Raw genomic sequence first — 24,158 nt, forward strand, 5'->3', positions numbered from 1 at the left:
TTTCTATCTCCCTCTCCCTCCCTCTCTGAAATCAATGAAAAAATGTTTAAACAAACAAAAAACAGCAGCTAATCCGTCCAGAAAGCAGCCGGTGCACGAAGGACCAAGAGCAGACAGTTAAGGCCCCGCCCGCGCGCCCAGACCGGCTGCTGTCCTAGGGTGCAATTGCTCAATTGAACGCTTGAAACCCAGCTTTTCCCCGGGAGGCGCGGGGCGGCCATTTCCCTCTTGCCCTCCGCTTTCCTTCCCGAGGGGCGCTCTGCGGGCGAGTCCCGGGTGCCCCAGCCGCCGCAAGGCGGGGTTCAGCAGCCGGGCTCTGCGGGAGGCCAGCGTGGGGCGAGCCGAGGTGCTCAGCTCCACGGCCGCCTGGCCCCGCCTTCAGCCCCGCCCCCCCGTGACAGTGCCTGCCCCTCATTGGCTCGTAGTTCCCTAGCCCCGCCCTTAAAGGCCACGCCCCGCAGAGTCCGCTATCCCTTGCAGGCCCCGCCCATTCCTGCTCCGCTTGGTCTCGCTCCGTGTCGTCACTTCCGGGAGGAGGGGCCTACGGAAGGCGGAAGTGTGCGCCCGCGGGCAGTCCCGAAGCCGGGCTGAGGTGTGCCGAGTTGGCAGCTGGCGTCTCTTCCGGGTCCAGGCGCGGGGACGCGGAGGCGGTCGGCGGGAGTGAGTGAGCCAGAGACGCTGTCATGAGGCGGCCGCGGGGCCTGGCGGTGTCTGCAGGCTGACGGCCCCCGCCGCCTTCCCGCCAGGCCGCCTCCTCCAGGCAGCCGCCCGTGCCTGTCAGGGCCTCGCGCCCCGCGGTGGTCCCGGCGCCTCACGCCCGGGCTCCCGGGCCCCAGAGCCCGCGCTATGACCGCGGCCGCCGCCTCCAACTGGGGGCTGATCATGAACATAGTGAACAGCATAGTCGGGGTCAGCGTCCTCACCATGCCCTTCTGCTTCAAACAGGTGAGTCCGCGGGCCCCGGCCGTGCGCCCAGGGCCCGGTGGGGTCTGAGGCGGGACCCCAGGGAATTCCCTCCGCGGGGAGCTCGCGGGATTGGCGTCGGCAGCAAGTTCCGCGCATTTAGTAACTCCAGTCCGAGCGCAAAGTGTAGCAAAGCAAAAGGATCGTCCAGAACGGACCGTGACCAAGGGGCCCATGCTACTTTTGTTGCTGTTTTTTAAAACTCCGACCCTCCCGCACTTGCATGCAGAAGCGGGCTCGTCAAGCCCCCCGAGGCCGTGGGACGAGGCGGGGCGCCGGCTGCAGGTGGTTACAAAGTTCGCCAGGTGGAACACGTCCGGTCTGCGCAGCTCGCCATCGGCAAATGAAAAACCCTGAAATATTAAACAATCAGTATCATGCCAATGTCAAATACCCCATGAGAGAAGTCACCATTTCTGATCTGTGGCTCCATTTAGCTGCTGTTTAGATCACCCCCAAATACACAGGCCGAGGTGTGCGCGTGCGAGTGCGGGGTTGCTGCCCCCCCTGTCCACTGGAGACAGCCTGCGGGTGGGGTGGGGGGTCTTATGTGATAAAATCACACAGGTGGTAGAAAAATTAAATAAGATGGACATCATGGAATTGAAATGGGCCCCAGCTGTTTAATTTTAGAGTAACAGACACTTTGCATGTTTTATACTTAGTGTCGTTTAGATTAAAAGAAAAGTTTAAATCTGGGGATTTTGGATCCCCCACCTCCAGCCCTCCAGCCTGTCTGGGCGAGAGCACGTCTGATGTGGCTGGCGGGCATGTTGGCAGGAGCTGGTGGTGTGCGGGCAGTCGTGGGAAGCCCTGCTGGCGGCTCCTGGCACCCCCGGGGCAACATCTGTATCTGGGTATTGCGCATCCCTGGTGGCTGGCCAGCGCTGGGTGTTTCGGCGGAGGACTACATGTCCCAGGGTGCATTGCGACTTGCCTGGCACAGAACTGCATCCTGGGTGGTGTAGTTGGCTGGTCAGGATGTGCAGGTCGCTGCTGCCAGCCTTTATGCCACCGTGGCTGCCCACGGATTTACGTGTCGGCCGTGTGGGGGCACAAGGCCCCTGGCAGAGCATTTAAACACAGTGAGGCTGGCTTGCTCAGCAAGAGCCTGACGCTTAGTGGTGGAGGTTACCTGGGAGCCACAGACGGGACATCACCTGTCCCAAGGGCCTGGGGTCACCTGTCCTGAGGGCCTGGCCGAGTTAACAGCGTCTCTTCCCAAGGGAGCCCCTGGCTGGAGCATAGTGGGAGGCAAGTGGGCAGTTTGGGGGGGGGTGTAATTTTAGTGTGTGACAGCCATGTCATTTTTATAAAGTTTATTTTTTTGGTTTGGTTGATTTTAGGAATTTTGGTACTTTTTAAAAAATTAACATTTTATTGAGATACTAGAGGATTTGTGCACTGGTGGGGTCCCTCAGCCTGGCCTGTGGGGATCGGGCCAAAACCGACTCTCCGACATCCCCTGAGGGGTCCCGGATTGTGAGAGGGCACAGACCAGGCTGAGGGACCCCACTGGTGCATGGATCCGTGCACTGGGCCGGTTTCGGCCCGATCCCCGCAGGCCAGGCCAAGGGACCCCACTGGTTTCCGTTTCCCCCTGGTGGTCAGTGCACATCATAGCTACTGGTCGAACTGTTGACCGGTTGCTTAGGCTTTTATGTATATAGATGTTGTGCAAACCGAAAAGTGCACAATTTTAGATGCAGTCTTTTTTTTAAAAAATATATATTTTTATTGATTTCAGAGAGGAAGGGAAAAGGAAAGAGAGAAACATCAACGATGAGAGAGAGTCACTGATCAGCTGCTTCTTGCATGCCCCCTACTGAGGATCGAGCTCGCAACCCGGGCATGTGGCCTTGACTGGAATTGAACCTGGGACCCCTCCGTCTGCAGGCCAGTGCTCTATCCTCTGAGCCAAACCAGCCAGGGCTTAGATGCAGTCTTGATGAATTTCCATAAAGTGAACAAGCACATGTCACTAGCTCCCAAGTTAGGGAGCACGGCCTGGCCAGCACCCCTACAACCACTGCCTCCCTGGGAAGGGTCCCCCCATCCCCCGCGGGCCCCAGAGGTCAGTGTCGCCTGTTTCCGAGTCCGTGGCAGTAGAATTGTGTCACGTGTTGGTTGTGCTGTCTGGCTAGCATTCCCCTGTATGGATGTACCGCAGTCTGTTTATCCCTTTGCCGCTGCTGGGCACGCCGGGCGTTTCCTGTCGGGAGCTCGGTGCACACACGCCGAGGCCTGGACTCTGTGTCTGCGTTCACGGGGCATTCGCCTTTGAGGAAAGAGCCGGAGCGTCGGTTGTGTGCGCGCTCGGCTCCAGGAGACGCCAGGAGGGCATTCGGGGTGTTTCCCCGGTCTTTGGATTTCAGACAACCCTGCTGTGAACGTGGGCACACGGGTGATTGCATGAACACGTGTTTTCTTTCCTCCTGGGTGAATCCCTAGGAGCGCAGTTGCTGGGTCAGGTGGTGGGTGTCTGTCTAACCTACAAGAAGGCGTAAATGTCATCGCTAATCTCTTCCTTCCAGAGTGCGTTTACCGCGTGGCTGCTGATCCGGTGGCGGAGGGTGGCCCGGGACTGAGAGGCGTGGGGCGTGCGTTCAGACTCGGAGGGGCTGGGAGGGGGTGGCCCCTGGTGCTCTCTCAGGATCACGAGCAGAACTTACGTCCCTGGACACGGTGTGGCGCCCACACCAGGGACTGGCCCTTTCAGCGCTGGCCGGGCAGGGACCGGAGCAGGCCCTGCGCCCACGGGCACAGACTGGGCGGCCCGCAGAGGGGCTTTCGGGCGCCGAGAGGGGTGCAGTGTGTGCCCTGAGGCCTGCGGCAGCTTCCTTTCGTCAGCGTCTCTCTTTCCCCTCCAGTGCGGCATCGTCCTGGGGGCCCTGCTCTTGGCGTTCTGCGCCTGGATGACGCACCAGTCCTGCATGTTCCTGGTGAAAGCCGCCAGCCTGAGCAAGCGGAGGACCTACGCGGGCCTGGGTGAGTGCAGCGCCTCCTTCAGGGCACAGGGCTCTGTGGGGCGGGCCTTATGCCTTCGTGTATTCACTTTCCTTCCACTTTTGTTTTGTTAATCCTCACCTAAGGATAGTCTTCCATTGGTATTTAGAGAGAGCAGGGGGGTGGGGGGGTGAGACAGAGAGAAACATGGATGTGAGAGAGACACATCGATTGGTTGTCTCTGCATGCACCCGGGGCTAGGGATTGAGCCTGCATCTCAGGTGCGTGCCCTTGACCGGAATCGAATCCGGTGCTTTTCAGTCTGTGGGCCGATGCTCTCTCCACTGAGCCAAACTGGCAGGGCCCTGCCACTTGATCATTTGTAATCTATATATTTGTATTGATTTCAGGGAGGAAGGGAGAGGGAGAGAGAGAAACATCAATGATGAGAGAGAACCATGGATGGGATGCTCCCTGCAACACCCCCTACTGGGGATCGAGCTCACAACCCGGGCATGTGCCCCTGACCAGAATCGAATCCAAGACCTTTCAGTCCACAGGCCAACGCTCTATCCACTGAGCCAAAGCAGCTAGGGCTTCCACTTGATTGTTAAAGCGTGCCTTCAACAGCAATTATTTTTTAATTTATTGCAGTTTTTAAAAACTGTTATTATAGTCATACTAGAGGCCCGGTGCACGAAATTTGTGCACCTGGGGGGGGGTGTCCCTCAGCCCAGCCTGCACCCTCTCCAATCTGGGACATCCCTCTCACAATCTGGGACTGCTGGCTCCTAACCACTTGCCTGCCTGCCTGCCTGATTGTCCCTAACCCACTTCTGCCTGCCAGCCTAATTGCCCGCTAACCGCTCCACTGCTGGCCTGATTGACACCTAACTGCTCCCCTGCTGGCCTGATTGCCCCCAACTGCCCTCCCCTGCAAGCCTGGTTGCCCCCAACTGCCTTCCCCTGCCAGCCATCTTGTGACAATGTGAGGGCGTCCATCTTGTGATGACATGGGGTGGCCATCTTGTGATGACGTGGGGACGGCCATCTTGTGAGGACGCGAGGGTCAATTTGCATATTACCTCTTTATTAGATAGGATGCTTTGAAATTGAGGTGACACGAAAGGGTCTGGGGCACAGTCTCCTGCCCCTGGTTTTCCTGTCTCCCCTCTAACCACCAAGTTCAGGCAGAGCCGGCAGCCCCCACCTCTCTGTGGACTTGCTCACTGCCGGCCCTGGTCCAGAGCGTCCTCGGAGCTGCCCGACAGCGCCCGCTCCTGCCGCTCCACTGTGCCCGGGACACGCTCCCGCGCAGGCCTGTCGCGGGGCCACGTGCCCGTCTGCACCGCCTCTCTCTCCGGGTGCTTCGGCTGCCGTTCCCTTTCCTTCGGTGCTTTCCTCCCCCCCGGCTTCCAGCCGCACTCCTGCTTCCTTCCTTTCTGCTTCCTTTCCCTTTGGACTGTTGGCTGGTCGTTCGGCTCGGGGACCGAGTTGAGGCCGCATTCTCTGCGCCCACCTCAGACCCTTTGGCTCTGCGTTCTGTGCCTGGGAAACCCCGGAGGGAGCTGGGCCTGTGTGTGCCTGGGAAAACTCCTGGCCTCCGGATGAAAGCCCTAGGTTCCCCCCCCCCGCCCCGCCCCCCTCCTCTCGGCCCAGTGTGACCGGGATGCTGGGCCCTCCCGGGAGGCCCGCCCTGGCCCTGGGCTCCCAGCTGTCTCCCTGGAGAGGAAGTGGTGCAGAGTTCCAGGGGACAGACAGTGACCAGCGGGACCCGGGCCCGGCCTCTGGTTTCCTTCCCGTCTGCCGCTGAGCATGGGCACCGGATGCTGGTGTGCTCTGACCTCGGCCTGAGGCCCTTCCTCTTCCGTTCTGAGGGGGCTGGAGCTGTCAGCCTCCTTGTCGGGGTCACCGAGCTAGTGAAATTCACCGGCTACACGTGACCCACGGGGCGAACTGTGCTCCGGCGGCCCTTCCTTCCCCGCAGGGCCAGGGCCTGTGGGGTGACCCTTTCTCCCCCCGAGGGCCTCTGGGCAGCGGGTTCCCGTGGCCGGTGCCCAGGAAGTGCCTGGCCGTGCCTGAAAGAGGCTGTGACCCTGGGCTGGGCAGGCCGAGCTCTTTGACGGCTGCCCGGTGATTCTTGGAAAGCCCCGAGAAGGCCGACCGGTTTGGCGAGATGTGGAAGCCCCAGGAAGGCACGGGTGCCTGTGGGCCTCCACGCGGCTGCCTGGCTCCCACCGCCAGGAGCGAGAAGGTGGGAGCCCACCAGTGGCCTCCTGTGTGTCCTGGGTACCAAGCGGGAGGGCCCTGCAGCGTCCCCGGCCCGTGGTCCTGGCTCGGTCACGGCCCCGCTCAGAAGTGGAGAAACCAGACAGGCAACACGAAAGCCCGGAGCCCGCCTGTGGTTTGAGCTGTGGGAACTGGGTGTGCTGGTCGGGGGGACCGGGCCCTCGGCACCCCTCTCTCTGCCCGCAGCTTCTCCTCCAGGCGGGCCTCCCTCCTGCCGGCCGGCCGGGCGGGGGCAGTCACCGTGCAGGACCGCTCACCTGCTTATCTCCCCGGCTTTGTTCTTGTTCATGTGGTTTCCGTTTGTCGATCACAGCGCTGACAAAGGTGTGGGGCCAACATAGAAACGTGTCCCCCGTCATCCGCCCGGGAGAGGCCAGGCCAGCGGGCGTGCCACGCTGCCTCTCCCAGCTGGTTCCTGGAGTGTCGCCCCTGACCTGACCTCAGGCTGCGGGGCTGACACGCTTCTCTCTCCGCAGCGTTTCACGCCTACGGGAAGGCCGGGAAGATGCTGGTGGAGACCAGGTAGGCGCCCCTTCGCGGGCTGCTCTGTCCTCCCTCCCCCGCGGCGGCCGGGGCAGAAGCGCGTGCTCAGGCCCGCCTGGCCGGGGACTCCTAATGTTTCTGAACTGCCGCTTGCTAAGGATTTGACAGTTCCGCTCATTGTACCTGAGGACGGGCCGCGTCAGGGTTGAAGGCCTCGTTTACGAAGGAAAGTTAGAAAGTGGAAAACGCGGGACATAGAGCAGGGCCGCTCCGGGCTGGGTCACGCCTCGGGCCGTTCCCCACGCTGTGGTCCGGGCCCTGAGCTCGGCGGCCTGAGTGGCAGGAAATGGGAAATGTCCTGTTTTCTCCCTTTGGAAACGCTGCGGGGGGATCGCACTTTCAGGCTCGCGGCCGGGGCAGCCCTTCCGGAGCCGCTGTTCCCCGCTCACCCGGCTGCAGGCGCTTCTGTGGCGGCGGAGGCGCGGCGGCTGTGCCCGGGGAACACCGGGCTGCACAGACGGGCCAGGGCCCCGCACGTGCGAAACCGCATCGTCCACGCAGCCCGGCCGTGGGGTGGCGGGTTGGCCACGGCCGGGGCGCTCCGCCCTGACTCCGGGGAGCAGGCCCGAGGCCGTCGGCGAACCAGGTCCCTCTTGCAGCATGATCGGGCTGATGCTGGGCACCTGCATCGCCTTCTACGTCGTCATCGGTGACCTGGGCTCCACCTTCTTTGCCCGGCTCTTCGGCTTTCAGGTAGGGCCCTCTTGGGGTCTGCCGACTTGGCTGCTGCTGCGACACCCCAGGAGTCCCCCGTCCCGGGCCCCCGACCTGCGGGAACGGGAGGCGCAGGTCCTGGCGCTCAGGCGGGCGGGCGGCACGGGGCTTCCCAGGTGGCGCCTGCCCAGCGTCGCGCCCGCCCGCAGGTGACCGGCTCCTTCCGCGCGCTGCTGCTCTTCACGGTGTCGCTGTGCATCGTGCTGCCGCTGAGCCTGCAGCGCAACATGATGGCCTCCATCCAGTCCTTCAGCGCCATGGCGCTCCTCTTCTACGCCGCCTTCATGTTCGTGGTGAGCGCCGGGCGCCTGCTGCCTCCACATGGCAGGAAGGCAGCTGGGAGGGGAGGGGAGGGGAGGGCTAACCCGTGGCCTGCAGCTGGGAGGGGAGGGGAGGGGAGGGGGAGGCTATGCCTCACAGAGGCCCGTTTCAGGTAGGTGTGGCCAGGGGTTACAGGAGTGGCCAAGTGGGCATTTCTAGTGCCTGGATGGCAGAACCCGCGTGCAGTGGGAACGCAGGACATCGGTTCTTGCTGAGTGGGTGCCCTGGCAAGGTCAGAGTCAGGGTCAGGGTGGCTCTCCGGGAGCAGGACCTGGAGGTCTCTGTGGCCAGTGTCCTTAGAGGGCCGAGCCCCGGTGCACGTTCCCCACGGGCCTTAGCCATGAGCGCCCGCTCGTGAGGGCACCCACTGCTCCCCCGGGGCTGGGCACCCTGCCTCTGAGGCCGTGGAGTGGGCACACGGCAGCCTCAGGCCTCACTGCTCAGTGCCTGGCTCGGGCCCTGCAGCGGGTGCTCCCCCGGCCTCGGGGCCCCAGGCGCCTGCGGGCGGAGACCGGAGGGGACTGACTGGTCCCTGCACCTCTCTCTCCTGCTCCCGCAGATCCTGCTGTCCTCGCTCAAGCACGGCCTCTTCGGCGGGCAGTGGCTGCGGCGGGTCAGCTACGTGCGCTGGGAGGGCGTCTTCCGCTGCATCCCCATCTTTGGCATGTCCTTTGCCTGCCAGTCGTAAGTGCCGCCTGCGCCAGGGCCCGGGCTGCGTCCTGTGTGTCCGGGTGGGGGTCGGTGCTGGGCGCGGGCCTCCTCCGTTTCTTGAAAGGCCTGGCTCAGGGTGCGGGTCCAGTCCTGTTCCGTTGCGACCTTTGGCCGCCCCCACCCCCACCCCCACCTGAGGGAAGGGAGTGGCTGTATTTTTCTGCGTCTCCTCCGTGAGGAAGCTGGCTTGTTCCTCATGCTGCCAGCGTGGCTGGTGAGAGCACCGGTTTGCCAAGTCCCCGAGGAGAGCTGGCTGTGGGGCCGCGGAGCCGCCAGCGCTCTGATCCACAGCGTCCCAGCACTTCGCCAGAAGTTAGCTGTTTGCGTGAGAATATTTAAAAGGAAGCTGCACCAACATCGCCTGCAGGCTGCCTCCGGGGCGCTGTGCTGCCAGCGGCCTGTGTGCTGGTGTGCATGCGCATGTATGTGTGTGAGCACGTGCGTGTGTGCACGTGCATGCATGTGCACGCACATGTGGGCATGTGTTTGCGCCAGCGTGTGCCCTCCCCTGGCGCAGAGCTCTGAGTGCAGACCGGGCTGTTCCCCAAACCTCAGCAGCACTGCCTTCGCCAGCGATGGTGAGAGCCAGTCACCCGCTCAGAGAGGCGTGAACGCGGCGCGGACGGGAAAAGGCGATCGGTGCGCAGCGCTGGCAGAGCGCCCCCATCGCTCTCGTGGGCGCGGTTGTGCCAATCGCAGACCAGCGTGCCACAGACGCGCTCCTGTGCGCACACCCACGCGAGCCTGTCCCGCCTCCCGCCTCGGCTCCTGGCAGCTGCGCCCACCAGCACCCACCCCACCTGCTGCTCAGGCCCCGCACAGCCGCCGGTGACGCCCCGCTGGTGCCTTCCTCCTGTCTCGTGTTGGTTGCTTTTTAGTTTTGTTGCGTTAATCCTCACCCGGGGACATTTTTCCCATTGATTTTTTTTTTTTTTTTTTAGAAAGAGTGAAAGGGGAGGGGGAGAGAGAAAGAAACACATCGATGTGAGAGAAACACATCGATTGGCTGCCTCCTGCACGTGCCCTGACTGGAGCTGGGGGCTGAACCTGCACCCCGGGCATGTGCCCTGACCAGGACTTGAACCCTGACCTCCTGGTCAGAGGTCGATGCTCAAGCACTGAGCCCTGCGTTCTCTCACTTTGTGAGGCAGCTGGGGTTTGGCTCCACTGACCACTAGGGACGTTCTGTCCTGACGCGCCCCCGCCCCGCGCCTTGGGCCTGTGACCGTGCAGGGCCTGACCGTGCACACGGCCCACGGCTGCATGGCCGTGTGGGAGCCCCACGGGGACCCCAGCAGCCGGGACGGGAGCCGCCGGCCCTCAGCACAGCCTCCCTCTTGCTTTCTCGTCTGGTCGCCCCCAGCGCAGCTCCTCCTCCGGGGCAGCCCCCAGACCTTCCCCTCGCCCCCCTTTCCGACTCCCAGGAGAGCCAGGTGGACGCGCCCTCCCCCCCAGCGCACTGCGGGCTGGCGGCCGGGGACAGACACCGCTCCTCTGTCTCCCGCCTCCTGCCCCGCGGCTCCCAGGCGGCTCCGAGTGCGGCCGAGGCGCAGAGATGGCGGGCGTCCAGGCGGCTCGTGTTTGTTTAACTTCCCAGTCTTTTGACAGCAGCGCTCTGACCCGCTTCCTGCTTCCCCTGTAAACACGCGGCCCCTGCCCGGCCCGCGCTCCCCGAGCCTCCCGCTCCCGCTCAGGCTCACGCGGCCTTTCACTCGGGCACTTACCCTGCTCCCCGGAGGGAGTGGGGAGCCCCGAGCACGTGCCCAGGCCCCTCCCTGGGCTGCGGCTTCTCGGCTCTGAGTTCCCTGGTGGCGAGGGGGGTGGGAGGGCGGAGCTGGGGCCCGGGTGGCGCCCCAGGAGGCCTGTCTGTCCCTGGGACCTGCGTGTGGAGCTGCCTGTCCCCCGCAGCCAGGTCCTGCCCACCTACGACAGCCTGGACGAGCCCTCGGTGAAGACCATGAGCTCCATCTTCGCCTCCTCCCTCCACGTGGTCACCGCCTTCTACGTCATGGTAGGGTCTGCACGCCCACCCGCCCGTGTCCCAGGCGGTGGCAGTGCAGGAGGGACGCCCCTCCCTCCAGCTCCTCGCAGGCCCCTGGCAGGGACGGCTCTGGACCCCGTGGAGGTCCCAGAGCCCAGAGGTCGCGGGCAGACCTGCTCCTCAGCTCCCCCCGGCCCCCCCCCCAGAGCCGCTCACGGCAGCCTTGGCGCTCCCGCCCAGGGGCGTGGATGGTGCTGCGGGGCTCGCCGTCCCCACAGAAGGGGTGTGAGCAGCAGGGGCTGCACCTCAGTCAGTGACCCGCCCCCGCGGTGCCCCGTGGTTCCGTTACATCCCAGAGAGCTGTAAACGCGCCGAGTTCTGGCCTGATGCCCTGCACTTCGTGGTTTCGGCATTCTTGTCGTGTTTACAAATGGTCCGTGCAGGCGCCGCCCACCGCGCGTCTCTGCTTGGGGACACGGCTTACCCTGCGGTGCCCGGCTGGGCTTCCCAACCCCGTGGAGCTGCCTCCGCGTGCAGGGGGCGTGGCCCTGGCCCTGCCTTCCACGCAAGAGCTCCTTTCCTCGGCGCCCTGTTGTCCGCGGGAAAGGGCGGGAGGGACACTCACCGCCGTGTCTGCCTTCCTACTGAGGAGGCCTTTCCGCTCGCGGCTGGCGGGGCAGGGGGGGGGGCGGGGGGGGTCTGGCCGAGGCTGCTGCGAGGCGCCCAGGCCCTCAGGGAGGCGCCCAGCTGCCCTCTGTCCCCGCAGGTGGGCTTCTTCGGCTACGTGAGCTTCGCCGAGGCCATCGCGGGCAACGTGCTGATGCACTTCCCCTCCAACCTGGTGACCCAGATGGTCCGCGCCGGCTTCATGATGTCGGTGGCCGTGGGCTTCCCCATGATGATCCTGCCCTGCAGACAGGCCCTGAACACTCTGCTGTTCGAGCAGCAGGTGAGCCGCCCTCCGGCGCGTGCTGGGAACGGGGGAGGGGTGTGTGTGTGTGTGTGTGTGTGGGGGGAGGTGGTCCTTTTTAGTTGCGTCTGTCCTGGTGGCGGCGCTTTGTGTTTTCCTGGCTACGCCTAAAAAAGCTTCCGTTAAGGTGAGGTATTTAGTGGGGATTGAAAACCAGTTTTGGAGAAAAGAGACGGCGCCACCCCACCAGGGGCTGACGCTGTGGAGGCTGGCCCAGGGCCGCCTGTCGCGCGCTCTCCAGCCCCCTGTCGCCCCAGAGCAGCGGTGGGGGGCGGGCCGGGTGGGCCCTGGGCTGCTCCGTGGCCTCGGCGCTTGTGGCCTGGGCATTTCACAGTTTGACAAAAGACGCCTGAGCCGTCAGCACCCTCGTACCCTGTGCTCACACACGAGGAAACGCGGCACGGGGTGCAGGGGCGCTGGGGTGGGGGACGCCGCCTCCTTTCTTCCTGCGAGTCGTGCTGCTGCCGGGCGCCGCGAGGTGCGGGTCCTGAGCTGAGCCGCGGGGCGTCATGGGGCCGCGTCTGTGTCCTCCTCCCTGGAAGTGGGGCTCTGTCCGGCGCTGTGGCTGCTCTAAAGGGAAACCAGGCCTTGCCACTGACCTTTCACCCCGCAGCTGTAGCTTTGACAGCCACGCCTGACCGCGGCTGCCAGTGCCTCCCGGTTCCCGTCACAGCTGCTCGGCTGCAGTGGTGGGGCCTCCGAAAGTGCTCGCCCCCAGGATGGCGGTGGGAAAGCGCCTCAAACCTTTTCCTGTGTTCCCTCCCTCGCAGCAAAAAGACGGGACCTTCGCCGCCGGAGGCTACATGCCGCCCCTGCGGTTCAAAGCGCTCACCCTGTCTGTCGTGTTTGGGACCATGGTTGGTGGGATCATGATCCCCAACGGTAAGTGGGGGGCCGCTCTGGTCCCCCTCCATCCTGTCCTCATCCTGCCGTGACCCATGGGCACTCGGTGGCACCGCGTCTCAGGGTCTCTGCACCGTCTCGGGGTCCCCACTTGTGTCTTGAAAGCAGCTCCTCCCTGTCGCCCGGTCCAGGTGGCGCCTCCCCAGGGGAAGGGAGGCCCTGAGCTGGGCCCTGCGTCAGGACCCGCCCCTGCGGACAGACAAGCTAGTGTCGTCAGAACCCAGGGGACGGAGTGTGTTAGGGAGGGAACGAGGCGCAGAGCAGGGAGCCGCCCGAGATGCGACAGTGGGCAGAGCGGCCACAGGTGCCCGCGTGGTCCCGAGTGGCCTGTGGGCAAAGGGGGAGGCCTGGCGAGGCCCCTGTGCCAGGCTGGCAGGGGCGCGGTGCGGCCGGAAGCTCCCGTTCGGTCCCCCCAGGAGCCCGGCGTCACCCGTCCCGTCCCTCTGTCCCCAGTGGAGACGATCCTGGGCCTCACGGGCGCCACCATGGGGAGCCTCATCTGCTTCATCTGCCCGGCGCTCATCTACCGGAAGGTGCACCGGAACTCGCTCTTCTCCCAGGTGAGCCGCCTGGCCGCGGGCGGAGGGGAGGGCCCTGCGGAGCTGCTGCTGCCCAGGGCACAGGTGCCGGCCCCGCGGTCCCGAGGCCTGGGGTGGGCCAGGGTGTGGGGCCACCCAGCACGGCGGTGGAGGGCACACACAGTCTCAGCCCCGGGTGCTCGGCAGCGACTCTGTGGCCCGGCGAGGTCCCGGGGGCGCTCCGTGCTGTGTGGTCAGCACTCGCTGGAAGCCGTGTGGTCAGGCTGGCGCTGCCATGCTCAGGTTCACACGTTCTTGCCGACTTTCCATCTCGTTTCTCCTCCTGGGGAAGGAGTGCTCCCCCTGTGGTGGGAGACTCTCCCAGTCCTGCCTTTATCTGCGGCTGTTACGAGGGACGGACAGGTGGGAGGGGTTATATCTTGTTAAAGGGACCCTTTCTCTCGGGGTGCCCCCTTCTATGGAAACGCTTCTCTCGTTGGAGGCGGGCGGCCTTGCCGGCGCCGTGTAGCCGGCCCAGCGTGGCGTGGGTCTGTTCTGGCACCGTGCGCTTTTCTCAGCCCATTCCTCCCGGTCTCTCCCTAGAAGGTGTGTCTCTTACGACAGCATACGGCTGGCTTTTGTCTGGTTTTGTTTTATCCGGTCTGTTAATAGGCGTATTTAAGACTACTTACAGTTGATGTAATTACTGATTTTGGGGGCATTAACGCTTCCGTCTCACTCTTTGTTTTTCATTTGTCCCATCTGTTCTTGTTTGTTTTTTTCTCTTTGCTATCTTTTGGATAAATCAAGCATTTTAAGTATTTGTTCATTTTTTTATTTTTTAATCCTCACCTGATGATATTTCTTTATTGATTTTTAGAGGGAGTGGAAGGGAGGGGGAGAAACAGAGAGAGAGAAACATCGATGTGAGAGAGACACATCGATTGGTTGCCTCCCACATGTGTCCCAACCTGGGGCCGGGGATGAGCCTGCCACCAGATACCTGCCCTTGACCGGAGTTGAACCCGGGACCCTTCAGTCCACGGGCTGATGCTCTGTCCCCTGAGCCACACTGGCCAGGGCTCCTCATTCGCCTGCCGGCTGGTGTGTGCACGCTGCTCTCCCGTCCACGAGGCTGTTTAACGGGAGGCCTTGGCTCACTGGAGTGGATGGCAAATGAGTTGTTTACTTCTTCCCAGACACGGCACGGACCCAGGCGTCTTGACTCCGTGTGCCTGCCTCGGCCTGGGTGCTGTTGTCGTGTTCTGTAATTTTACGTGTACTTCGGGCTCCTCGGGACATCGAGGTTCCAGGTAGTCAATGTTGACTCCCACGATCCTTGCGGTTTCCTGGTTTCCCATCGTTGGCGCTGCCTCCCGTGGGCCTGCTGGTGTGTGGGCGTTGCCCGCAAGCTCCGCCGGGGCTGGGAGGGGGCTCCCATGCGCGGACAGGACGGGCCGGCGCTGTGCGCGCTTTGGTGCGGTTGGACTTCGCTGGCACAGGGGATGGATTTGGAGTCAATGTCTGTAAGCCCTCCCCGACCTGGCGTGGCCTCAGGACGCCCGGGGCCGGGCCGGGGTGGCCTCCGCCTCCGCAGGCCCCTGTCTGAGTGCGCCCGCGGGCACGACTGTGACTTTGGGCCTGGTCTTCCCTGGCGGTGATTTGTAGGCCGGGAGGTCTGCCTTTCCAGTGTTAGCTCATCTCAGCTCCATCCCTGGCGCTGGCTCCGTGGTGCGAGCCTCTTCCTCCTGACCCGGAGGGACAGTGTCTAGTCTTTGCCGGTTGAGCCTGACGCCAGCTTCCAGCTTGGTACACTGACGGCTGTGTGCCTCGCAAGCCCGCACACAGAGCGGCACTGACCTCTCTGCCAGCGCGTGCAGAGCCAGAGGCCCCTGCCTGAGTGGGCGGGGCTCCACCGTGGGCAGGGCTGCCTGCTGGGGCTGCCTGCAGGCCCTGCCTGGTTCCCAGCCTTAGCTGCAGACCTTGGTCTCAGCCAGCGGGCCAACGCGTCGCAGGCCCCTCTCTCTTCTGGCCCTCCTCCCCCACCTCCCCCCCCCCCCCGCGCCCCTATTGCCGACCGCTCTTGCTCCAGGGCCTCTGTCTCCTCCAGGTGGTGCTCTGGGTTGGCCTGGGCATCCTGGTGGTCAGCACTCTCACCACCTTGTCCGTGAGCGAGGAGGCCCCTGTGGACGTGGGCCCGGCGAAGGAAGCCCCCGGCGGTCGGCTTGGGGAGCCTGACGGTGCGGTGAAGGCGGAGGTGGCCCAGCTCCCAGGTACGCGTCCCTCGGTCCACCCTGGCTCCAGCCCCCCAGCCCCTGGGAGGTGCCCCTGCGGGACACCGTGGGCCGTGGGAATGCGGGTGCCCGTCCCGGGCTGGCTCGTCTGCCAGCTGCTTCACCCTGTTGGGTGCTGGGGAGGGCGGGCAGCCCTGTGTGCAGGGGCAGGTGGCAGGTGGGACAGCAGGGCCGTGACCTCCAGGCCCCACTCGGGCGCTCACAGGGATGGTTCGTGGGTGTCGCTCACGTTGGTGGGTTCTGAGGCTGTGAATTTCAGCCGCGTTTCACTGCGTCAGCAGTGGCGGCAGCTCCTGTGCTGCTGTCCTGTTCACCGCTGTCCCGGTCAGCCGCCTGCTGGTGGACGATGACCTCACGCCTCCCCCGCGGAGGCCACCGTGCAGGCCCGGCACCGTGGCAGGAAGGGTGGTTCTGACCTCCTTCAGGGCCTCCCCACCCGCCGTGACTGACAGAAGGGAAGGTGGCTGGAGAGGCCGGTGGGAGGCACGGTGGCCGCGGACTTGCTGCCTCCGTGGGGACCTGCCTGGGCTTGGAAAGGCCCCTGCGGGAGGGGAGGGCTCTGGGCCTTGAGGGGCGGCGAGCGCCCTTCCGCCAGAGGACCCCCCTCGGGGGGTTTCCTGCAGAGACGACCCTGGGGGTGAGGCTCACGGCAGAAACAGCGAGTGCAGGAGCTGCGGGCGCCCGTGGCCGCTGCACGGAGTCGGTGGTTTGAGGAGGGAGGGGTGTCAGGCCCACCCTGTGGGCGCCCTCGGGGTCCCTTGCCCTGGGGCGTCCCTTGCTCCCTGACGGCTGGGGACGCCGCGGTAGACCTGGCCGCGGGCACTGGTTCCGGAGCTGTGCGCGTGCCCGGGCGAGTTTCTGCGCGTGAGTCAGCAGGGCAGCCGCGAGCAGCTGCGTCCGGTCGGGGCGGGCGCTGCCTCACCTGGAGCCAGCGCCACATCTGGTTCCCATTTGCTCCTCGAGGCCGCAGCGAAACACATGGCCCTCGGACCACATGCCGGTGTTTAGCGCGTTCTCCGTTTTCTCGCCCGTCCTCCCCGTAATTGATGGGCTGCCTCGCCCGAGCCGGCGGGCCTGCGGGGCTGTGCCGCGGGCTGTGCGCCGCTCACTGGTCCTGACGTCTCCGAGGCAAACGGGTCCCGACTTCCCGAGAGCCCTCGCGGGCCCTGAGGTGGCGGGGGGCCTGCCCTGGGCGACAGTGACCTGCACGGGGCCCAGCACTCGGAGAGCAGGCCTGTGCCCGCGGCGTGGGAGCGGGTGGGGGAGGGGCCCAGCCTGCGAGGCTCCTGAGGCCCCACCCACTTGGAAAGGGCTCGCTGGGCCATTCACTGGATGTTGGGAGCACCCTGGGGGCTGCGGGCAGGCGCAGGCTTTGAAACACAGCGTGCCCCTCTCTTTCCCCAGCGCCTGCACCCCATATGCAGTGTTGGGGAGCAGCCTTGGCCTACAGCCCTGCACACCTCGCCCCCTTCCCGCAGCAGGGGTGGGGGTGGGTGGGGAGACAGGCCTGCTCCCGCTCGCCAGGAAGCGTCTGCGGGTACCCGGCCACCGGCCTGCTGTCTCAGGAGCTCCGGCCTGGAGCACCTCAGGGGGCGAGTGCGTCCCTGTCACCAGGGTCTCAGTGTGCAGGAGGCGGCTGACCCCCCCGGGTGCCCCAGGCGGTTGGACCCCACCGCCTGGCCCAAGGAGGCATAAGCTCGGAATCTCCGAGGACTGGCTGCCCTGGCCCGTGCTTGCTGATGAGTCTTGCTTTGGTACTTGGAAGTCATGACCTTGAGGATGAGTGACTTGGGCAGTGACCTTGAGAACCAGTGAGGCGCTGACCTTTGGGAGGCCGGGTTTTGTGCCAGTGCGGGGGGCACCCCCTGCTGGCTGCTCTTGAGCCCCGCGGGCTGCCCGCCTTGCGGGAGCAAGTGGGGCACGGAGCCCGCTCCCCTGCAGCCTGTCCACACCATTGTCCCTGTTCCCCGGCGGCAGCCGCCAGCCACACAGGGGCACTTCCTGTCTTTTGCAGCCGGCGGCCACGGCGGACCCGGCCAGGCGGAGCGCGGGCTGCTTGCCGTTACTGTCTGAGTGTTATGTCAGTTTTCCCGCGGCCACAGGCGTGCTGGCACTGTCCCCAGCGAGGTTCTGCTTTAGAGACGGTGGCTGTGGCCAAGGACAGCCTGGGAGCGTGGAGTCCAGGCCTGAGGAGGTCGCGCAGGCTCCGGGGCCATCCACGCTGCGGTCACCGCCCGGCCGGCTGGGCGGGCCGCACGGAGCTCGCCTCTGCCCCACCGGTGGCTCCCGGTTTTGTTCCCTCTGAGAAGCGACCGCCCAGTGGTGATGTGGCCGCGACTGAGTGGGGGCTTTCTCCTGGGTTGTTGTACCCCATTTCCTGACTTGCAGTCGCTGGGCGACCCCTCATTTACGGGCGCTCGTGGGCACGTGGGGCATCTGCAGGGGGTAACCACGTGGCAGCCGGGGACGCGAGGAGGCAGGACCCGTCGGAGCAGGGTGCTCCCCCCGCAGCCCCGCTCGGGCCTCGGACCTTGGTCTCCCCTTCCAGAGGGAGCTGAGGCGGCTGCTGGCTCAGGGTGAAATGTCCTGAAGCCCCCGCTCCCCACCCTCCGTGGTCCGACTGCCTGACACAGAGAAGTGTGTGCTCGTTTGAAATGCAGAGCGTTTCCTACCAGGCTCCCTCTGGCCCAGCTCTGTGGGCCCCGGGGTGAGGGGTCCCGGGGTGAGGGGTCCCGGAGCGAGGGGACCCGGGGCGAGGGGGCGAGGGGCCCCGGGGCGAGGGGCCCCGGGGTGGTGTGCAGAGCGGGGGCAGCAGGTCATCCATCGGGAGCACGGACGCCGCCACCACCCTCGCTGTCCCCCTCGCTATCCCCAGCCCCAGCCCCATCCCCTTCCCCTGCCACCCTCGGCCTCAGCCTCAGGTTCAGCTGGGGGCCAGCCCGGGCCTAGCTGCCCCCCTTCCCCCATCTCTCGAGGCCTTCCTCCCAGCCCTCCGCTGCGGCCACACTTTAATTCTCAGCTCTGAGGTCACCTCCCCGGGGGCCACCACCCAGCTGCCCGGTGGAGGGTGGTGGCTGCGGGACGCACTGTGGGCCTGGCTCTGCCCCGCCTCCGCCTCTCGCCGTCAGTAGTCAGAGCCAGCAGGGCTGCAAGTCACCTCCCCCGGGCAGAAGCCCCCTTGTTCTGTGGCAGCCCAGCCCCCAGCCCCTCAGCTGGCGGGTCCGTGCTGCCACCTGGTGGTCGCGGCCAGTGCTACATGGAGCGTTGCTCCTCTGCGCCCAGTCAGGTGTGAGTTTCATTGACTGTTTTGTTAGGAAGACACATGGACGAGGACAGTTTTCCGTGCTGCTTCCCTGCTAGTGACTGGACAGGACACAGGACTGCTCAGGCCCCGCCGCTGCACTGGGGCATGTGATCCACTCCCGCTGGCCTGTGCCGACTGGGGGGCAGCCACGTGGACACGCCACTCAGCAAGCCACTCTGTGCCTACAGGCCAGGACCCGGCTGTGGCCGTGGCCGCAGACACCCGAGACAAGCCGAAGCCGCCGCGGGAGAAAGACGAGCTGGAGCAGGCCCAGATTAAGGGCCCCGTGGACGTGCCCCCGAGGGAGGGCGCCAAGGAGAAGCAGGAGGAGGCGCAGCTGGATCGGCCCGGGCAAGGTGGGCCTGGCGGGCAGGCGGGCGCAGGGTGCCGGGGGAAGGGACTCCCAGGGCCTCGGGTCTTCCCCTCAGCCCTGCCCACGCCTCGTCCTTCCTGCCCCCTTCCTCCTCTGGGTCAGGTGCCTGCTCTGACCGCCCAGAGCAGCTGGTTGGCCACTACCCGCCTGTCATCTTCTGGAAACGGCCTGTCCCCTCAGCAGCCAGAGCTGAGGCGGCCATCGGCACCAGCCCTCAATCCACAGCCCTGGGACGGGGCTCCTCCTCCCCCTCCCCCCCCTCCCACTCCGACATGCCCTCCGTGTCTTCCCAGGCGTGGCGGTGCCCATGGGGGAGGCCCATCGCCACGAGCCCCCTGTCCCGCATGACAAGGTGGTGGTGGACGAAGGTCAAGACCGAGAAGGAGCGGCGGAGAAGGAACGTGCATCCCAGCACGTGGACGACGAGGTTCCTGGGGGCAAGGGCCAGGTGGCACCACCTCTGCCCGATTCAGGAAGAGAGCGAGGGGCCCCGGTCATGGAGCCCAAGGGGGATCTTCCTAAAGGTCCCCAGAAGGTTCCAGAAGGGAATGGTCCGCGGGCTGTGGAGCCCGTGAAGGAAGACCAGGAGCCGGTGGTCAGGGATCTGCACCCAGGGCCCCAGGCAGTGCCCCCCGAGGGGCAGGACGCCCTGGGGGCAGGGGCCGCGGACCGAGCGGACGGCGTCCCCGTACCGGACCACACCGCAGGTAAGCCGAGAGCGAGCCCGGAGGGAGCGGGCTTCCTGGAGGGCCCAGGGGTGGGCGTGGGAACGGCCAGCCTGTCCTGTCCGGTTCCCTCCTCGCGAGGCAGGTGTGCGGGGAGCCTGGCGGCCTGGCAGCCACCGGGACACTGTCACGTGTTCGCCCGGCCACCACGCCAGGCCCGCGCTGCTCCTGTGTCCTGTGCACGGGGTGCGCGAGCGCTTGGCGGTGCCAGGGGCCAGGTGGTCACGCACCAGCTCAGAGCAGCCTGGCAGCTCGCGCTTGTTCATGGTCAGGCGGTCAGCGCCGGCTCGCAGCCCCGGCAGATTGTTGAATGTGTTTTATGACTTCCCTGGTCGCCACGGTCAAACGTAAACTGTGCTGGGGGGGCGGTGCAGGGTGCTTTCAGGGGACATCTGCCACCTTCTGTCCCTCCTCCACCTTCCTCCGTGTCCCCCTCCTTCCGAGCGTCTCCGCTGTGCGTGCAGGTGGGAAGCCAGCCCCCCGGGCCGGGCAGCCGGCAGAGCCTCGCGGGCAGAGGAGCTCGGAGGGCCAGCCTGGGGAGCACGCGGAGGGCCCGGCCGGGGACCCCGCCGGCAGCAAGCTGGAGGGTAAGGGCCTGACTTCCTCACCGCGTCCTCCCGGCCAGGGACACCTGCCCTTCCTGCGAGAAGCCGGGGTTGTCTGGGTCTTTGCAGGGGCCTCGGCCTCGGCGCCTCTGTGTCCTGCCGACCGCAGGCTGAGCCGCCGCCCGCCCCGCTCTCTCTGGCACCGCCACCGCCCTGGGCCCACTCTGTCCCTTCCTCCCCTCAAAGCCAGCGCCTGGCGTGTGGCTCTCGGGACCCCTGCTGTGACCTGAGTCCACACGCGGGGCTGGCTCGGGGGTGACCTTCCCGCCCGCGCTGCTGGGCCTCTGGGTTCAGTCTCCCTGCGTCCTGGCGCCGCGGCACCGCCTCCGCTGTGTTCTCGGACTTTCCCTCCGAGGAGACTCCTCACGGCTCCTCTCTGCCTCTCTCCCTCTGCCTCTCAACGGGACGAGCAGCTGAGATCAAAAAGCTAGTGGCAGGTACGGGTGCAGACGTGTGTCCCAGCGAAGGCGCGAGGGTCGGGGCGAGCCCAGGGCTGCACGGGCACGCGGTCCCCTGACGGCCGGGCACAGAGCACGTGGGCAGAGCCCGGAAGCTGCACACACAACCAACCGCCAGGCCTAGTTGGGGTCCCCGATGCCCCAACTTACCCCCTTCTCGCACAAATGCCCTGAGATGGCTCTCCAGTCTGAGAGGCCCTGCCTCGGGGGGGAGGGGGTTGTGTACCTTGTGCCGTGTGCATGGCCTGTGTTCATGTGTTCTGCATGTGTGTTCGCATCGGCAGCTCTCACCCATCTGCAGGGTGGTCCCCGTGGGCTCGGGCTGGGGCGCAGCATGTCACCTCCACGCTGCCTCACGTCTGTCCGTGTGCGGCCCCTCCGGCGCTGGTGCAGGGCTGGTTCCCTGGGACCCCGTGGGGCCGTGGGGCCAGCACCTCCAGAACCCGCCTGGGACCCCGTGGGGCCAGCCTGTACCCCCAAGCAGCACACGGTCATGAGCCCTGGGTGCCGAGGGACAGGGGGCCCGTGGGTCCTTGTTTCCTGCACCCAGAGGGAGTGTGGGTTCCTGATCCCACCCAGGGCCGTGGCTTTGATTAGGCGGGTGTCCCGGTGCCCTAGGGTGTCTGGGTGGGCACTGCTGAGGGTCCGTCCTCCCCGTGGGCAGCCTTAGCCTGTTCCTCTCAGGCCGCGGCCCGCACACCCCTGCGCCCCCTCCAGCGGGAGACCCGAGTCCCTGGAGACGGTGACCCGCACTGGCAGGCGGGCATGGCTGGGTCTTGGCCCTCCCACTGCAAACATGCTTCTTCCTTCATGTGAGCTTGCCCACCGGGCAGCCCTGCCCAGTCACGTCTGCCGAGCGTCTAAAGCCACACGGGCCGTGACCGCTCCGCACAAGGGGCGCTCAGGAAGCCGCTTGCCCCGCCCGTGCTGGAGGTCGGAGGGGAGGGGCTCCCATCCCTGTGGGGGCTACAGTTGCAGGTGCCCAGCCTCGGGCCTCCCCGGGACACACCTGCCGCGTGGCCCCCGCAGCTGGCCAAGCTCCTGGCGGCGCCTGTACCTGTACCTGTGCTGGGGCGGGGCCAGGCAGCGGGGATCTGCGCGGTGGCCTGTCCCACAGGGAGAGGCAGTTCTGTCTGTTTTCAAAGTTCTCACCTGGAGGAGCGGTCCTGCGGGCACCAGCATTCTCTCCCAAAGTTGTTCCAGCTCACCTCCCGGCCCAGGGGACACGGTGCCGCCGGGGTCTGAGCCCCAGGCCGTGCCCGCAACGGCCCTGGCAGCCCCTCTGCCCCTGCGCCTCCTGGGCCAGCAGGGGACGGCACGCCCGAGGGCATCCTGGGAGGGCCCCGCAGCGCCTGGCATCCTGGCCTCGGCCGGCGCAGGCTCTGACGGTGTGTCCCCCCAGACGCCGGCCGCGTGGAGAGGCTGGACCACGAGGTCCTGCTGCAGGTGATCAAGGAGCAGCAGGTGCAGCAGAAGCGCCTCCTGGACCAGCAGGAGAAGCTGCTGGCGGTGATCGAGGAGCAGCACAAGGAGATGCACCAGCAGCGGCCGGACGGCGAGGACGGCAAGTGGGGGGGTGGGGGGGTCCTGAGGGAGGGCTGCTGGGGCGGGGCTGCGGCACGCACGAGCGTCTCCTGCTTCTGGGGCCGGTGGCCCGAGTCCTGCTGGGCACGTGTCTGTGGCGAGTTCTGTTCTTTCAGTCCCAGCATCAGTGGCTTCTGCTCGTTCCTTGGCTAAACCAGTCCTTTCACTTACAGGGGACGCGCCGGCCGAGCCTGGGGTGGCCGCACCCAGGAATAAGGAGCAGGAGGCCCATGACGGGGGGACAGTGGCGCACCCCGCCCTGCAGCCTGTGGAACCTGAGCTCAGGGCTCCCGGGCAGCCCCCTGCTCCGCCCCAGGGACACAGCCAGCGTTCCCTGCAGGAGCCCAAGGGGGCTGCAGGCAGAGCCCCCGCCGGTCCTCCGGGCAGTGTGGACACAGAGCCGAGGAAAGACCAGCTTGGCGCTGAGCCCCATGCGGCAGGTGTGCAGGAGGGGGCCCCAGAGCCCCATCTCACTGGGACTCCCAGGAGCCCAGAGAAGCCTGATGCCGGGGACGCCCCGGGACAGGGTCCGGACATTCTTGGTGGAGGCTCTCAGGAGAGGAACAAATCCCACAAGGAGGCGGCAGCCGCTGGTGCCCATGTTCCGGAAGTGGCCGGCGCCCTGGGAGCCGGGGCGGGGGCTGGGGACCCTCCAGTGCAGCCCCAGCACGTGAGCCAGGACCGGGGAGCTGCAGGCCCGCCCAGCAGGTTGGAGGGAGCAGCCCCCAGGGCCCCGGCTGGGGTACATCAGCCGGAACCCCGAGCTGTCTCCGCCAGGGCCCAGGGAGGTCACCCAGAGGCAAAAAAGGAGGCCCTGGGCGGGGACCACGTGCCTGCCCCCAGGCAGGACGCCGCCATCCAGGCGCCCGAGCAGAAGCCAGACCCTGAGCTCAGGCCCCAGCAGGCCGTGCCCGGGGCTCAGAAGCTGGACAATGTCAAACCGAACCGAGACCTGAAAGTTCAGGTTGGCGCCGACCTCAGGAGGAGACGGCGGGACGTGGCTCCTGTAGACGAGGGACCAGTCCCCAACGAGGGGGTCGTCATCCACTTTGATCCCTTGCCTGATGTGCGGGTCGGCGACCTCCGCAGCGCCCTGGACGCCCAGCTCCGCCGGGCCGCGGGGGGCGCCCTGCGGGTGGGCCACAGCCGCCAGCTCAAAGAACTGCCTGGGGCTCCGGAGGAGGCCTGAAGCTCCCGGTCTGCTGGCCTCTCCCGCCGCGGCCAGGCCGCCGGGGAGCCTGGAGCCGGTCGGAGGCCATGCTGAGGGCGGTCTGAAGGCTCCACCCGACCTGCGTCCTCTCCGAGCGGCCTCTGCCATCACCACGCAACCTGAACTTGTCAGGTGACGGAGCTCACTGCGGCCCCCTCCGTGTTCTGAGCCGGGGTCCGTGCAGCTGTGGGTCTGAGTGAGGGCCGGTGCCGTCCGGTGCTGACCTGTCCCAGGCCCGGCTGCCGGCCCTGCCCTGGCCCCCGATCGCGCCTCAGAATTTGGTCTCACGTCCCGAGTTGTAGAAAATCTTAAAGTTCTTCCTTGATCACGAGCGCTGCTGCCTGAGGGGCCCGAGAGCAGCCGAGTGTACCCCCGCCCGCCACACGGCTCTGCTCCCGGGCTCCTTGTCCCCCAAGTGCCCGGGCTTTAAGAATAAAACCATTCCAGTCTGGTGGGTGAAGCGTGTTGAGGTGAGTTACTGGAGGAAGGTGTGCAGGACTGTGAACGGCCCTCACGGGGTCGTGAAGGGAGACGGACCAGACCTGCACCCGGGGCCGTGGCAGTCGGGGTGCTGCCGGAGCCCATGGGCCCAGTGCCAGGCGTGCGGTCGCACACACCGCCCAGGGTGGGGCCTCCCGCAAACAGCAGCCACTTGTGGGCGTCCCTCTCCTGGGGCCGCCAGGCTCGGCCGTCCCCGCTGGAGCCCGCTCACCTGTCGGGTTTTCAAGGAGCAGAAAAGCCCCTGG

The 24,158-nt window shown here is 66.1% G+C and overlaps 1 protein-coding gene across 3 annotated transcripts; it reads left to right on the forward strand.

Annotated features, from left to right (window-relative positions):
- The first annotated feature begins 539 nt into the window (after positions 1-539).
- On the forward strand, positions 540-23,866 carry SLC38A10 (solute carrier family 38 member 10). Of its 3 annotated transcripts, XM_079797545.1 has the most exons (17): positions 540-945; positions 3,834-3,951; positions 6,675-6,720; positions 7,341-7,434; positions 7,605-7,748; positions 8,336-8,460; positions 10,396-10,498; positions 11,235-11,417; positions 12,209-12,320; positions 12,795-12,901; positions 14,970-15,132; positions 18,646-18,813; positions 19,124-19,537; positions 20,020-20,142; positions 20,574-20,597; positions 22,021-22,182; positions 22,376-23,866. In XM_079797545.1, exons 1-17 carry the CDS (start codon positions 847-849, stop codon positions 23,389-23,391), a joined length of 3,201 nt encoding a protein of 1,066 aa, XP_079653671.1. In that variant the 5' UTR covers positions 540-846; the 3' UTR covers positions 23,392-23,866. The 3 variants fall into 3 exon arrangements, with proteins under 3 accessions (XP_079653671.1, XP_079653672.1, XP_079653673.1); XM_079797546.1 differs by lacking the exon at positions 20,574-20,597; XM_079797547.1 differs by lacking the exons at positions 20,020-20,142; positions 20,574-20,597.
- Positions 23,867-24,158: the final 292 nt, after the last annotated feature.

The sequence above is a fragment of the Cnephaeus nilssonii genome (genome assembly GCF_951640355.1).
Source record: "Cnephaeus nilssonii genome assembly, chromosome: 19".
Taxonomy (NCBI): domain Eukaryota; kingdom Metazoa; phylum Chordata; class Mammalia; order Chiroptera; family Vespertilionidae; genus Cnephaeus; species Cnephaeus nilssonii.

Bases quoted from the DNA above. Each gene is read 5' to 3' on its own strand.
- SLC38A10 (XM_079797545.1), top strand. From the start codon at position 847: ATGACCGCGGCCGCCGCCTCCAACTGGGGGCTGATCATGAACATAGTG. The intron at 6,721-7,340 runs GTAGGCGCCCCT...TCCCTCTTGCAG, and splicing joins AAGATGCTGGTGGAGACCAG to CATGATCGGGCTGATGCTGG. The intron at 19,538-20,019 runs GTAAGCCGAGAG...CTGTGCGTGCAG, and splicing joins CGTACCGGACCACACCGCAG to GTGGGAAGCCAGCCCCCCGG.